The sequence below is a fragment of the Gossypium hirsutum genome, chromosome D06, assembly GCF_007990345.1.
Source record: "Gossypium hirsutum isolate 1008001.06 chromosome D06, Gossypium_hirsutum_v2.1, whole genome shotgun sequence".
In the NCBI taxonomy this organism is placed as follows: Eukaryota; Viridiplantae; Streptophyta; class Magnoliopsida; order Malvales; family Malvaceae; genus Gossypium; species Gossypium hirsutum.
In genome coordinates this window covers 11,119,927-11,134,452 of record NC_053442.1, presented here as the reverse complement: position 1 = coordinate 11,134,452, position 14,526 = coordinate 11,119,927, and the positions used below count along the sequence as shown (strand labels likewise).

The following is a 14,526-nucleotide window of genomic DNA, read 5'->3' as shown; positions in this document are numbered from 1 at the left end:
TACACATAGTACAAGACTAGTAATTGAATTTAACCAAACAAATTTAATTACTACCTTTTGGGTTAAGACTAAAATTGATCAATTCGAAAAATATAATGATTAAATTCATAACTTTTACAAAGTATAAGGATTAATAGCAGAATTTAACCAAAAGGAAATTAAAAAAAAGGGAAGAGCAGTTACACAAAGATGATGTTAAAGAAGAGCAGAGGGGTAGTTGCCAAAACTTGCGTTTACCGTGCTTTCCCTCGTCGTGCTTTCCAACAGATTTTTCCCTTCCTTTTTACTCTTTTTTTTTTTTTTTTTTGCCTTTATTCCTGCAACACGCGTACGACAAATTATAACTATAAGTCCCACCGCCATGAAATCACGCCGCTTGCTAAGCTTCCTCCTTAACCATCTCATTTCCCCCGATTAAACTAATCTATTAAGCTGTTTTTTTTTTCTTTGTTTTGTAAGAAAAACTGAAGGCGCTTCTTGTTTCACACACACTCCCTTCTTCATTGCTTTAACAACAAAGTCAATGCTCCTCACTGCTTTGGTTTTCTCTTTGGATCTGAGTCTCTGCACTTTCACTTTCAGCTTTCTACAAGGTCAGCATTCCCTTCTTAAATTCTTGGCTCCTGCTTTTTTTTTTTCCCTTTTTGCATGCATTTTTCTTATCTGGGTCATCTTCCTTTTGCCTTCTTCTGGGATGGTTTAAAATGGTGAAAATGAGAGGAAATTGTTAAATTCAGGTTTTTGTCCATTAAGTTTTGGGGGGAAAACTGATTCTTTACTCGTTATATAAAGATGACACTTTTGCTTTTACTTTGTTAAATTTATATACTTTTTTCAATTATGTAATTGTATCATATAAGTTATGTCTTTCATCTTTATTTATGGTCGAATCTAGATTTAAGGATCTATCTGGATTAACAAATCTCTGGAAGATAGTAGCTAAGGTTTGAAACATTCCAAAGGGAAATGTAATTTCATTGTTTTTTCCCCATTTTTTAATGGCATTTGGTTTTGTTTAATGGGGCGGCAGCAACTGATTTAAGGATTTTTGCTTATGTTGTTTTCAATGAACCAGAGCTGAACAAGTGTTGCTGTTGTCTGTTTCGGCCAATCTTTGAATCTGATTAAAATATCAAAAGCCTGTAAGAATATCATCTCATGAGAAATATTTTGGTACTGGTAGATTTGATATTTTAGTATTTGTAAGCTTCTGACTCACATTATAAAATGCTTTGGATATAAACAGAATATGCCTCAAGACAGCCTAAGATCAATTGTTTACAGATCATTTGTTGTGTGTGATGATCCGAAGGGAGTCGTAGAGTCCGGAATGATTAGAAGGTCTGAAAGTGATTCAAGGAAGATGGAGCATAAGAATGAAGGCCGAAAAGCACAGAACAGATTGGATGTTTGTGTTGCAAGTAAGGCAGGAAGAGAAGAGACAGTGTCTAAGGGTCCCATGGAAGAACTTCATAGCTCATCTTCCTGTCAGCTCTTGGAGGTTTCAAGAGGAGCTCACAAGCTGAATCAGGTGACCAACTCATGGTCCGGGGGGATTTGGTGTGACCGGCATTCAAAAGATCTAGCAAAGGATCTGTTGAAAGGAGCTCTGGAATTACAGGATTCTTTACACATGCTGGGGAAGTTACAAGAAGCATCTCATTTGGCTAGGTTGAAGAAGAAAGAAAAGGAAAAATCTGATAAGGTGCGAAATGATCAAGTGATTCAGGGAATGCATTTGAGTTCAGTTGAAGAGCGAAATTACCGAAAGGCAATCCAGAATCCACACCTTTCAGCTGGTGTTTCTTCTAGAGATTGCATTGAGGAGCTTAGGGAAGTGATTAGAGATAGCTTAGCTAGGCAAAATCTATTGCCAAACATAAATGCTGAAGAAAAAAGATGCTTCAGTTCAAGATATCCGCTGGACTCAGCTTCAGATGTCCCATCCACAAGCTCAAGCCGATCTTCATCTGTTCAAACCGACAACTTTACTTCCATGGAGTCATCTATCTGGTCAGCAGCTGAAGAGAAGAAGGCAAGAGGCCCGAGTTTGATCGCAAAGCTTATGGGCCTAGAAGAAATGCCTCCAAAGTCATGGAAGACAAATTCCCAGAAAGATACAGAGAATAAGAAGATTTTCAGTCAACAGCGACCTGCTTTTGAAATTGATACACCGAAAGTGAGAAAGCCTCAATATGCTCTCCGGACAGAAGATCCAGAGAAGCCGCTAAAGGACGTCCTTGAAACCATGCATTTTAAAGTGCTTCTCAAAAGCAACTCCATCAAAGAGATTAAGCCTGATTCCTATCAATCAAGTGATTTCTTTTCAGGAAGCAGGTTAATTAACAATAGTCCACCTATTGTACTCATAAAACCTCGACATGATCCGTACTTGCAACCGGAAGAGAAGTTTGCACGGGTGCTTCAGGAGGAGGGAAGCTCAAACAGAGAAACTATGCTCAAAAAACCAAAAGCAAAAGAGGATTCGCCTTCAAAAATAATTGACTCCAATAATAGAGGTTTGAACTTCAGTAAAACAAGCAGAAGATTGGAAACAAAAGAAACTCCAGTGAAGAGACATATCCAGCAGGAAGGTGCAAAAGACAGCCGAGAAAACAAGACCAGACCAGCAAGAAAGGAAGTAAAGACTAAGCAAAGCCTTTCTACTAGGGTGAAAAGTTCAGGTTCTATAACTCAGTCATCGCTGAAGAAAGTGGCAACTGAGAAGAACATTGACATGATACCAAAGCCTATGATAAGCAGCAGGAAACCGTTTGAGAAGGAGGTTCCTAAACCAAAGAATTTATTGAGGTCTAAAGTTCAAGCCAAGGTTGCCCCTCAAAAGTCCAGTAAGCCTGAAAATGCTTCAAATGTTATGAAAAGTAAAGTTTCCCATCAACCAAGCGCAACTGCAAACTCCAACTCTGCTCGCAAACCACAAACTATAGTTCGTGGCCCTGTTGATCTGAAAAAGAGTTCAACAAAAAAGGCGGTGAGCAAGTCTACCGTAGTTAAAATAACTGAGTTCTTTTAAGTTTACATTCTGCTGTTATAAATCTAATTTCATTAAATAGCAATGTTGACATCTACGATTTGAAATGCCTGTGCAACATGTATTAAGCTATGAAAATAAGATTGAGAGTTCTTAAATGCAGTTCATCTTCTTTGCAGACTGAGAAGATAGAATGCAAAGCAGATCAAGTTCTTTTGGAAGGAAACAATATTAATCTTACATCTGAAACTGATACTATTTTGGAAGAAAAGAGGATTGATCTTGCATCCATTGACAATACTCTTTTGGAAGAAAGGAGAATTGATCTTACATCAAATAATGATACTCTTTTGGAAGAAAAGAGGATTGATCCTGCATCTGAAAATGATACTAATTTTGAAGAGTATAGCTCTGCAACTTCAGATCAACTTCCTAGAGAGGAGGGAGCAGAACACATTGATATTCAGATTGGAGGTAACACCCTTTAAACTGAAAATTTATTATATCAGTGTTCTAGGTGTGACATTATTACCCAGATGCCATTTTCTCACATTACAGATGTAGATACATATAGACCAGCATTTCTGATGTAATTGCATGTACAATGTCTTATGTTTAAAAATAATTTCATGTTATATTTTGCTGATTCTCTCTTCTAGTGCTGACACCTTCCTCTCCCAACCCGAGCTTCTGGAGTCAATAACATACTATTCGGAAGCCACTGCGTTCATCATGCTGAGATTCTTGACTTTTAACTCGGATAGTCAGACCATCTAACCTTGAAAGAAAAGCATGTAGCTTGAGAAGGAACTTAATTTGATATATAAACAGATATGCTTTCATATTGTAGTAAGTTAAAGAGAAATTTAAGGAGAAATGATTGAGAAAACATTCTAGGACCTCCAAATAATGGGTGGAGTTTGTCACCATTTATTCACATAAGTATAACTGCCTTTTAGGTAACCATATAATGGAATTGGAAAAATAAATTCTAAAATTTCAGTTTAGAAAAGTGAACTCCTGTACCTTATGTGCAAAATGAAGATTCTTACCATTTCTTTACTTTTGCCTTGTTTTTCTTGTAGAGCACTGCAGTGAGAGTTCTGTTTTTGATGTTACCCTGGTTACCTTTGGGGATCAGAATAGCAGAAAATCTATTGAAGTTGATGATGACCTTATCACTTCCATCGGAACTGACTGTGAAAGCTTCATGACTGGGACCAGTCTAAAGGCATTGCTATTGAGCAGTCCAGCTTTTATCAATAATGTGGAGGAACTTTTCGATCTTTGTGAAAATGTTCCTACAACTTTGCAAAAAATTGGCATCAGTGGTTTCTCAGATGCTGACACACGACTTTCCTTGGACTGTGCTAACGAAATTGTCCGACGACGAAGCAATCCTGATTCTCAAATGATTCACCCTCCTTGGTTTAGCCTGGTTGGAAATGCCAAAAGGCATATCTCTCTAGATCATTTGTTAAAGGAAACTTGTGACAGGGTCGAAGCTCTGAGAAGCTACAGTGAAGTTGCTGGTAAAAACTACCCTGCTGATAGTCTTTATTCAATGCTGGAAAGAGATATAAACCACAGTGAAGTTTTGAGTGGAATATGGGACTTGGGTTGGAGGAAAGGATTTTCAGTGGATGACACAATACAAGTAGTGGAGGACATTGAAAAGCAACTATTAAGTGGATTAATCGCTGAGATTTGTGCATAAGTGTGTGGTTTTACCAACTTCTTGAATGTTGGTTCTGCAGATCTGCACATTCATAGCTTCAAGAGGTCGGTGATGCAGCAATGGTAAATAAGCTTTACTTTGGTTGAATAAAGGGGGCAGAGTTGAACGTGTTTGCCCATTTCTCCCATTGAAAAATCATATTTTCATTGCTGTAATTGACAAAATGTATATTTAGGCTTCAGCCACTTAAAATATGTAAATAACCCAAGTTTTATTTTTACAGTGTGAATCAAAATATATCATCATATATGTAGTGAACACTTGAAATAACATCATGTGAGCTGTATTAAGTCTTTCAGGTCAACAAAGAATAGTTGCCCATTTGCTCATTCGGACCCAATCAATACTCAATCAACCATTACACCACCATGTGTCAAGCTTAGATTTCAAAAAGGGCACGGCAGCTTGACTGACTCATTCCCTTTGAAAGATAATCGAGGCTCAATCATTCATCATTTCTGGCGTTGGAGTTTGCCAACTGCCATTAATCTATAAGCAGCAGCTTGCCTACTGAAAAAGACAACCACCATATAACAAAATGCAAACAAAGGATTTCTCAATAAAAAAATAATTTACACTATTCTAACCCCACCACAGTATCAAATGCAGTTGAAATCAAGAATATTGCAAACAAGCATAGGAGACTTTTTAACAAGAAGGATATCATTTAAACAGAAATCTTGGCAACAGCAAGCATATTATTCTTTACATATCTCTGCTGACCAATAAAGCTGTTTTAGATGTGGGGTGAAGTGCCCTTTTGGCCTTCTCTCACACTCTGCTTGTCTTCGTAAGTACAAGAAAATTAAGAAGCTGCCCCCTTGAATATAAGGAAATTGAGGGTCCCCAAAGCAAAATAAACAAAAGTCCCTTTTGTATGAGTGAAGAAACACCCAAAGTTTGAACCCACCACACATTGCCATCCACCTCCATATTCGTTGTCAAATTCCTGCAAATAAAAAAAAAATCCAAACCCAAACAAATACACACACATACATGAAGATGCCCCAGAACCAAGTTTGAACCTTGTAATACTAAATTCTTAGACATAAAAAACAAACGAGGAGAAAAGGGTGTTGCAAGTTTGAACCTTCTTGATGTGAGCAGCAATAGAGATGCAGTCAGAAACATCATAAAGATCAAGTGCCTGAGAAGCAGAATCCATGGCTTGGGTTTGCATCTTCTCAGGCATATCAGTTTCTTTTATCATAGCTTTGCCTTCCAACATCGCTTCAGCTTCTGCAGAAAAGGATTCTTTTGGATGAAATTAAAGTATCATTCGGCGTTCAAACAACCAGAAGGCTTTATTGTTGGCAGAATTATATAGAAGAAGGGGGGGAAGAACATTATTGCGTAGGAAGTATACAACTTTAGAGATGGGGGCACGTACTCCAACCTTTTTAATTTGTCAGCATCTTCACCACTTTTCATTGGGGTTTTGTTTGGATATCTAAGATTCTAATCCAAAAAACCCAAGATGACGCAGATATGATAATTACTGTTGGACTCTACTGGCTGTGGGGAATTTCCTTTCATCCTTTCCTTTTCTCTCTTATTCACTCTTTTTCTTTTTCTTTAAAAAAATAATAAAAAAGTAATATAAATATCTTTTTGCTAGATTTATAATTTATTGTTTAATATAAACATAAAAGTTTTTCATTTTTTTTTAAAAACCATTAGGAAGCGAAATGTAATGACAACAAATTAGTTAAAAATAACAACTATTGAATTAAGATTAACATTGAGAAGTTCCCATAATAACATTGAAGTCTCTTCATTTACCTACATCTCATTATAATTTCCGTTTACAAACTTAGCCATCCATTCAGTTACTCTGTTGTGTTCCTTAGGGATGCGTTGAAAATAAACTTTTTAATTTCGGCATAGAAGTTGACTAATCAAACGTAACTCCGATATTATACAATTACCTGCACCACCAGCTAAGATAGTTTCCACAACAAAAATATTGTCACACTCCAATTCCGATTGTCTAAAACCAAACTCCCATTATAAATTGAGGCCTTTCCAATCCACATAGTAGAATTGCACATCCAATTGACATCATGGTCTCTAAATGCTCCTTCAATAGCAGCATTATTACTGTTTTCCGACGATGCACCATTTGTGTTCAACTTAACCCATCCTTTTTTCGGCGACCTCCAATGAACTCCCAGCACCTTCTGAAGGCGATGGAGCTCACTTGATTTTGAGTTCAGAAAGCTCCCAACCTAGACAAAACATGTACTTACAACAACATCAACATTACCATGGCTATTATTGGAAATGAAATTATTTCGACTTTTTCATTGGTAGATATAAAATAATCAATTAAGTTATCGGTGTAGTAAAATATAAACTTTTAATTAACATCTAATAGGATTGAGATTAAAATATCAAAAATCAAAGTGTTTAAATGATTAATGAAGAACGTCAAATTTCATTTTTATTTATTTTATAATCATTTTTATTTTAATGATAAAAATCAATATTTTATATTTAAAATAGTGAAAATAACTTTAAATTTTCTATGTAAAAATATTTTTTTTTTAAAAATACCATATAAAAGTTATTGATTATTTACTTAAAAATTTATTGTTTTTTAAAAATATTTATGAAAAATTTTGAAACTTTGTCAAACAATATTAAAAAATCATTGAACAAAGTTTATTTTTGTTCTAAAAATATAAATAAATAAATATATATATAAATAACTTCATTTCCTTTATCCTGTTGGATTGTAGTGGAAGTGAAATTTCCATTTTATCTTATTACAGTGTTATTCATTTCCTTAAATTGGATGGAGGGGAAGTGAAAGGTGGGAAAGAAATAAGGATATCATTTTTCTTTGTTTGGATATAAAAGGATTTTTTTTAATGTAAACTTTAATTGTTTGGATGTAAGGAAAAGGAAAGGAAAAAAAATACTAGATACTAATTAAAATCAAATAAATAAATAAATAAAAATATGGTATGTATTTTTTTTCAAAACTCTTATTGTTTTTTAATTACCTTAAAATAGATGTTAATACATGTTTGAATTGGTAAGGATTTAGATGGAAGATGAGGTATAGAGGAATGTAACTAGTAAAAGAAAATAAGTTAAGGAGGTGTCGGAGTTGACACTTTGATTATTCTTTGATATTTAAGTTAAATTATAGACATGTAATAAATTTTTTAGCTTTCATTACTTACAATTTTTTATCAATTTAATCTTTACTCTCCGGTTTTTTTTTTTTGAAATAACAATACTCAAATATTTCAACACCAGAGTTAAGATATAAAATTAAGAACTAAGCATCATAATTGTGAACAAAATGACTCAACTGGTTTGTAGTCGACACATACAAAAACATCATACCAAAGTTGAACATAACGTAGTCAGCAGCAGCTCGGCTCTCGGTTTGCTCCCTCAACCTCCTAATAGTACTCTTCACCGTCACAGCGCTGGCAATGTTCAAAGTATAAGCACCACCAGCTTTATCTTTCCCGCAATCCTTGCAGCCCCAGATTCCTACAGCCTTTCTCTTCACTGCATACTTTCCACCCAACTCGCAGAAGTACTTGCTGTGTTGACTCACCTCCATCTTCTTAATTTGCTTCCTCAAACTGGCACCATAACGGCTACCATATTTTCCTCCATCTTTGGTCCTTACTTTTTAAAAACATATAAATAGTTCAAAAAATGTTTTAAAAATTAAAAGTTTTTTTTTATTTCTAATAAAAATATAAAAATCATAAAAATGTGAAAATTAAAAACTCCTTAAAATTAAAAATGTATATAATTTAAAAATATGAAAAATATAAAAGTTTCTAAAAATTCAAAAAATGTGTTATTTACTCCATGAATAATAATAAGATCTCTCCAAACTTTAAGTTATTTGTTCGGTCCATATTAAATTTAATTTGAACAAATTTTTTAATTTAATAAAATTAATTATATATAAAAAAACATTTTTATTTAAATTTAATTCTAAAGTATATAAAATATCAGTATAAAATAATTTTTAAATAATGATACTAACTTTGAATTAGTTCAGATTAAATTTAACATTTTTTTTCTTCAAAATACACTATATTAAAAGAATTTTGTATAAAAAATGGACCCTTATTAGTTTAAAATTGCGCAGGTATGACTAGCTATTGACAAGAAGTGTTTGTACTGGTCTTCAACTTGAATCGTCTTTAATCTAAAAACAGAACATTTCATTAAACTTGAGAGCATTGTTGGGTATACAACAATCAGGAGGAGTCCAAAACACACAAAAGTTCATTGATGTTACAATATTCACTATTTAAATCACTACTCCAACATATCGCCTACATGATTTCCTTCCTTGTAGGTATACTGCAATCGAAACTAGTCCAGCTTAAACGGGAGTAGCCCCCAAGAGAACAAATATCCAAATCAGAATTCCAAACGTATTTTGTTGATACTATTGTTCAACAATGGAGGAGATGGTGGTGAAGATAAAAAAGTAGATTCACCTGTGACATAAGAGTTGAAGTATCAAAGGAGAAAGAAGAAAGGAGAGGTTGGGGAGACTGTGCTAGGATAAAATGCTTAAGGTTGGTGAAAGGGAGAAAAAGATAATCTTATCATCATGTGTCTTGAGGTATGTATACGGTGAAGGTCCTTATGCTTAACGGTACCATGTCACTAAAAATATAGATGGTGATTGTCCGTTACACATTGGTTGTTGTCAAGCATGGTACTGCTTTGAAATTCCTTTGTTGAGGTAATACGAGATTATTATACCTCAGTAGTCCTTTAATAGTCCCCTCTTGGGGATAAGTGTATACCCACTAATAGCGGGTGGCCTAAAAAGGAGTCTGCTATTAACGGATGGCCTAATGGAGGTGTGAAGCACCCAAGTGGCTAGTCAAACCCAGGTAGTGTAAGACTAAAGGTCATCATGAGTATCAAGATATAACATAATTTATAACAATTTGAACATTGATTTCCATTAGAAACTTTTTGAAATTAAATTATAAAGCAAAATTTAACCCATCTCCAAATGCCCACATTTCAATTCCAATACTAATCACATTAGATATAAAACTGATAAAATCAACCATCCAGTTTTCATGGATGTCAGGAACAATAGTCCATGCACTACCCTTGCCAGGAATATGCAAATGACTACCATTATTTGTTGAGTATTTCTTTTAAAAAGATTGCTAAGTCTTATTGATTCACAATTACATCCTTTTTTTTTCTCAAATGTGAATATTAACTATTAATAGGGTTTAAATACTTGATAAAAAAATTCAATCAGATCTTGATGGTGCTGGTCAAGATCAAAGCTCTAAGAGGTAGATGTTTTAGATTCAACTCATTTTATCTAAATCATGAATAGATTATCTCTAGCTTTATTTTGTTTTAAGGATGCATTTGAAAAGCCACATAATATTCAAATTTGGGTGTAACTGTTATGCAGGAGCTTAAAATTAAAAAATAAATATATTTTATTATTTCAGTTTATTTTATTTGCAAGGAAGACTAGAAACTTTGCTTGCAAGGAAGTCTCCTATATATACTGTAACAGCTTTTTCAACAGCAGACTTTTATTAGTATTTCTTTGAATTTAATAAAGAAACCTAAAGTTTTTCTATAACCTTACGTTTTCTATAGTTCATTTGCTTAGCCCTAATTCGTTAATTTACTGTTGTTTTCTTCCCCAATCTACATCAACTTTAGTAATCAGAGCCTAATTAGATCCTAAGGGTTATATTAGGATTTGTTATTAACCTATGGTTGGACGCATTAGTGGTCAAGGAAGATGAAATCAATGTCAAGAAACAGAATTAGCTGCGCTACGACGTACGACTGAAGAATTGTTGCGTGTAGTTTATGCTTGGTTGTGACAAGAACAAAAGGGAACCTTGATGGAAATTCCAAAAGGTGCCCACAACCAGTTTGACATTCCGGAAGGCCGTGTCACTGATAAATTTGATTTTGGCGAGTAAGAAAACCCCTTTCATGATGTTGGACTCGTAGATCATGTGGTAGGAGGTGAATTGAAGGAGCGGTCGATGCATGCCCTTCAATCAAACAAGGGAGGAATCAACGTGGAAGTTGTTGATTCTCTTTGCAAGATGCATGTAGAATAGGAAGATTATGATATGTTAGAACCTATTTATAATGAATATCCTAAAGAAAGTGAAGCAATTGATGTTCATACGGTTCATGGAGAGTCTTTGGTTGTTCATACAATCATAAACACATTTTTAGAAGAAGGGAAGGATTGGAGGCAAGTTGAAAGTCTCTTGGACATCTTAAGGGAAACCATGCCGGGTGTTAATTCTGAATAAAAAGGGCTGATTCAATTTCTACAATTAAACAGATTCTTCCGAGAGAGAATTCAATGTTGAACTCAAGAAAAAGCACGACAGCTTGAAGGCAAGTAACATCGTAAAGGTGATGCAGCCTTTTAGAGGAAAATTACTTGCACTTGATGTGAAAAGTAAGTTTGTGAAAGATGTTACTGCAAATTTGGTTCCAATAATCTCAGGTGAAATAGGCGTTGCTACATTAGGAGAGAGTCTTGGTGAAAGAAGTATAAACGAAGATTTTTTGTTGATAATTTCACATGATTGTTTTCCTTGGCATCTGAACAACAATTATTTGTTTGAACCTCTTGGTCTAGTTTGTTTTTTTTTTTCTGAGACAACTTTTAAGACTATATATGGCCTAGAAACTCCAAACATATTTAGGCGGATCATGAGTGAGGTAAGTAGAGAACTTGGCATTGCAAAACAACATGTAGCTGCTGTAATAGCTACCTTAAATGTAAAGCTAACTATTCTGAACATGAGCAATCATGAGCACTCTATTAATTTCAGTGGAACAACAATCAACAATGGTGTTAATGTTACTTCACCTGAAAAGTCAGTTTCCGCTAGGCAGACTAATATCTTGATATCGGCCAAAACTTCAGGGATCATTCTGCTTGATGAAAGGTCATTGTTGGCGTGCATAGTTCGCACAATTTCAACTGGTGGTAGAATTCAATCCAGCTCAACGTTGCCAGTTAGACTGGGGAAAGTGCTTCCACCATCACACTAGCTTGATCATAAAAAATGGTACGGGAAGTTGGATGACTTTACGAGCATTCCGAGATGCAAAATCATTAATGATAACATCAACATCAATGTTTTCCAGAAAATCCTTCTCGACTGATAAAATTGTCAAACCATTCAATCTTTCTTGTGACATTGACGACCTTAAGTAAGTTTTAATTAACTTTAGCTTTGAAAAACTTCTTTCAGATGATGCCATAATCATAGGTACCGTTAAAAAAAATTCTATAAGCAATTGAAGCGTTCAGATAGCAATATGCATATTCAACAAACTCAAGAATTTCAGTGGCTGACATTAATTCATTCGGTAAAATAAATTACAAACTTTCAATTAAGAGAAAAGATCATTTGAATCAACATCTGATGAATCACCATGAGAAAAGGTAGAGTGAAAAGTAGCACAACATTCTCTCAATTCCTTTTGATCCAATGACCTTAACTTGTTTGAATCAAAGAAAAACCCAAAAATGCTTTCAAATATTTTTAGTTTCTCAAATATGCTCTTCAAAGAAGTAATTTCCATGTCTACAATAACTAAAAAATAATCAACTTTAAATAATTCATCAACCGACTAAATTTCTTCATCCTCTTGGTTATTCTCATCGAATTGTTTTTTTTTTCTAATAACATGACGCTTTGTTGGAAGGGTAGGCTCTACATACATATCAAGTGCAATACTTTTAGCAATATTTATACTAGAAGTAAAATATTCATTTCTATACATTTCAAAATATGACAATACACCTTCTAATTGTTTTATGGTGGTGTCAACGCACATAGACTTAGATTGTAATTTCTTGCTCACCATATTTATAGCAAATAAAATTTCATACCAAATTACCATACCAAGTAAAAACTCAAGACTCTCAAGTGCATTGACCACCGCTTCACTATTTGACTTTGCATCATCATAAGATTCATATAATTTCAACAAAACCAATCTTCTTTGGGGAATTTGAAATCTAATAGCTTTAACACTTTTAATTTGACTCGCCCAACGAGTATTAGATAAAAATTTCACAGTTAATTCAATGACATTGTTGAGCAAAATTTTCCATCTTTTTGTAGAACCCGAAAATAATGAATATATGCTTTGAAAAAATTCCAAAAAAAAAAAAAGAAATAGCTCTAATGCAAGAATGTGACATATCACTAAGAGTAAGATTCAAACCATGATAAGTACAATGAATGTAACACTCTTTAACACTTTTAATTTGACTCGCCCAACGAGTATTAGATAAAAATTTCACAGCTAATTCAATGACATTGTTGAGCAAAATTTTCCATCTTTTTGTAGAACCCGAAAATAATGAATATATGCTTTGAAAAAATTCCAAAAAAAAAATAAATAGCTCTAATGCAAGAATGTGACATATCACTAAGAGTAAGATTCAAACCATGATAAGTACAATGAATGTAACACCCTGGTTATTTAACTTTGTTTTTGTGAAATATATCATAATTGAGTATTTGTTTTAGTGGTTAAGTGTTATGGGTTTGTGTTTGAGGTATTGGGTTCAAGCACCATTGTTAAAAATTTTTGCTATTTTGATCCTAGCATATCCCTTGACGATTTGGCTTATATCCTATTGTTAGTTAAATTGTATTAGAATGAGCCTGCTGGTTCGAGTGGTAAGGTGTTAGCTTGCTTTGAGATTTCATGTTCAAATTTTTGTATGAGCGTGGATGATAATTTTTGTTTCGATGGTGTGAGAGAGATTTGATGGAACTGAAACTCTGAAGTTGTTGGATGAGAATCTGATATCGGTTTTAATGGGTTAGTGGGGAGTTCGGATTCTGGTTATCTTAAAATTTTTTTTTATTTTTTTTATTTTTCCTTTCCTCAAATTTTCCCTCTCCACTTTTCTTTTCACGTTTATTTTTTTCCTGTTTCCCAATCCTTTTCTAACGTTCTCTCTTTTCCTTTGCTTCTTTTACAAATTTTTATTGTTGTTCCCTCCTTCGATTCTAATTGTCATCATCGTGCTTTTAGGGGTTCCTCGATTCGTGCTGATTAGGTAAGTTTTTTACTAGTTCTTTTCAGTATTGCGTTGTGGGGGATTTCAATTCTGTTTTATGGAATCCATTGATGGTGTTCGTTATTTCTCGTTTAGGGGAAAGACAAGAAGTGGCTAGTGCTCCTCCATCGTTTTGAGTGTTGAGTGTTTTGCTCGTTGGTGGTAAGTGTTGCACATAATTGGGTTTTGAGAGGCTTTAATCAAAATTAAATTCTTGGTTGAGTTCGTAAATTTATTGCTAATATAGCGTTTGGGTTGCTGTTTCTAGGTTCTGGTGGTTTCGGGATTGCTGTAGTATCGAAAACGAACCAGGTGTGTAACGAAAACACGAGGAAACGAGATTTAGAAAAAGTTGAAAAAGTGGTATGTTGACGCCATATGGGCATGTGCCTGGCCTTGTGCGACACACGACTGTGTATTAGACAAGTGTGTGGTTGTATGGGTCACACAGGCTAGGTCGATTTGGGCATGTGGGTTGTGGGCCAGGCCGTGTGGGCCACACGGGCAATGCTAATTTGGGCGCGTGGACCCAAAATTCTAAAATTTTCCCTAGGGTCACATATGTTGTTTTGATTGATTGTGGGCCTTCCATAGGTTCGGTAAGGGCAAAACAAACCTTAATCCATGATATCTGCAATTCTGATAGACTGATTTGAGCATTTAGAAATTGATATGTATGATTTGACTGATTCGTAATAT

At 34.4% G+C, this 14,526-nt stretch overlaps 2 protein-coding genes and 1 long non-coding RNA gene across 4 annotated transcripts; 1 reads left to right on the top strand and 2 right to left on the bottom strand.

Moving 5' to 3' along the window:
• Positions 1–234: 234 nt before the first annotated feature.
• LOC121218466 (uncharacterized) lies at positions 235–5,051 on the top strand. Of its 2 annotated transcripts, XM_041095654.1 has the most exons (5): positions 235–593; positions 1,076–1,142; positions 1,247–2,992; positions 3,172–3,466; positions 4,078–5,051. In XM_041095654.1, exons 3-5 carry the CDS (start codon positions 1,250–1,252, stop codon positions 4,707–4,709), a joined length of 2,670 nt encoding a protein of 889 aa, XP_040951588.1. In that variant the 5' UTR covers positions 235–593; positions 1,076–1,142; positions 1,247–1,249; the 3' UTR covers positions 4,710–5,051. The 2 variants fall into 2 exon arrangements, with proteins under 2 accessions (XP_040951588.1, XP_040951589.1); XM_041095655.1 differs by lacking the exon at positions 1,076–1,142.
• LOC107901247 (uncharacterized) lies at positions 3,461–4,183 on the bottom strand. The gene is made up of 2 exons (XR_001685184.2): positions 4,045–4,183; positions 3,461–3,765 (listed from the first exon to the last, which is right to left on the bottom strand). It is a non-coding gene; the product is annotated as an uncharacterized lncRNA (long non-coding RNA).
• Positions 5,052–5,375: 324 nt separating the features above from the next.
• Positions 5,376–6,953, bottom strand: LOC121218469 (dynein light chain LC6, flagellar outer arm). The gene is made up of 2 exons (XM_041095658.1): positions 5,821–6,953; positions 5,376–5,679 (listed from the first exon to the last, which is right to left on the bottom strand). Exons 1-2 carry the CDS (start codon positions 5,956–5,958, stop codon positions 5,536–5,538), a joined length of 282 nt encoding a protein of 93 aa, XP_040951592.1. The 5' UTR covers positions 5,959–6,953; the 3' UTR covers positions 5,376–5,535.
• Positions 6,954–14,526: the final 7,573 nt, after the last annotated feature.

Coding starts and splice junctions, on each gene's coding strand:
- LOC121218469 (XM_041095658.1), bottom strand. CDS start 5,958: ATGTTGGAAGGCAAAGCTATGATAAAAGAAACTGATATGCCTGAGAAG. Junction 5,680..5,820: donor TTGCTGCTCACATCAAGAAG/GTTCAAACTTGC, acceptor TTTTATTTGCAG/GAATTTGACAACGAATATGG.
- LOC121218466 (XM_041095655.1), top strand. CDS start 1,250: ATGCCTCAAGACAGCCTAAGATCAATTGTTTACAGATCATTTGTTGTG. Junction 2,993..3,171: donor AGAGTTCAACAAAAAAGGCG/GTGAGCAAGTCT, acceptor TCTTCTTTGCAG/ACTGAGAAGATAGAATGCAA. Junction 3,467..4,077: donor CATTGATATTCAGATTGGAG/GTAACACCCTTT, acceptor TTTTTCTTGTAG/AGCACTGCAGTGAGAGTTCT.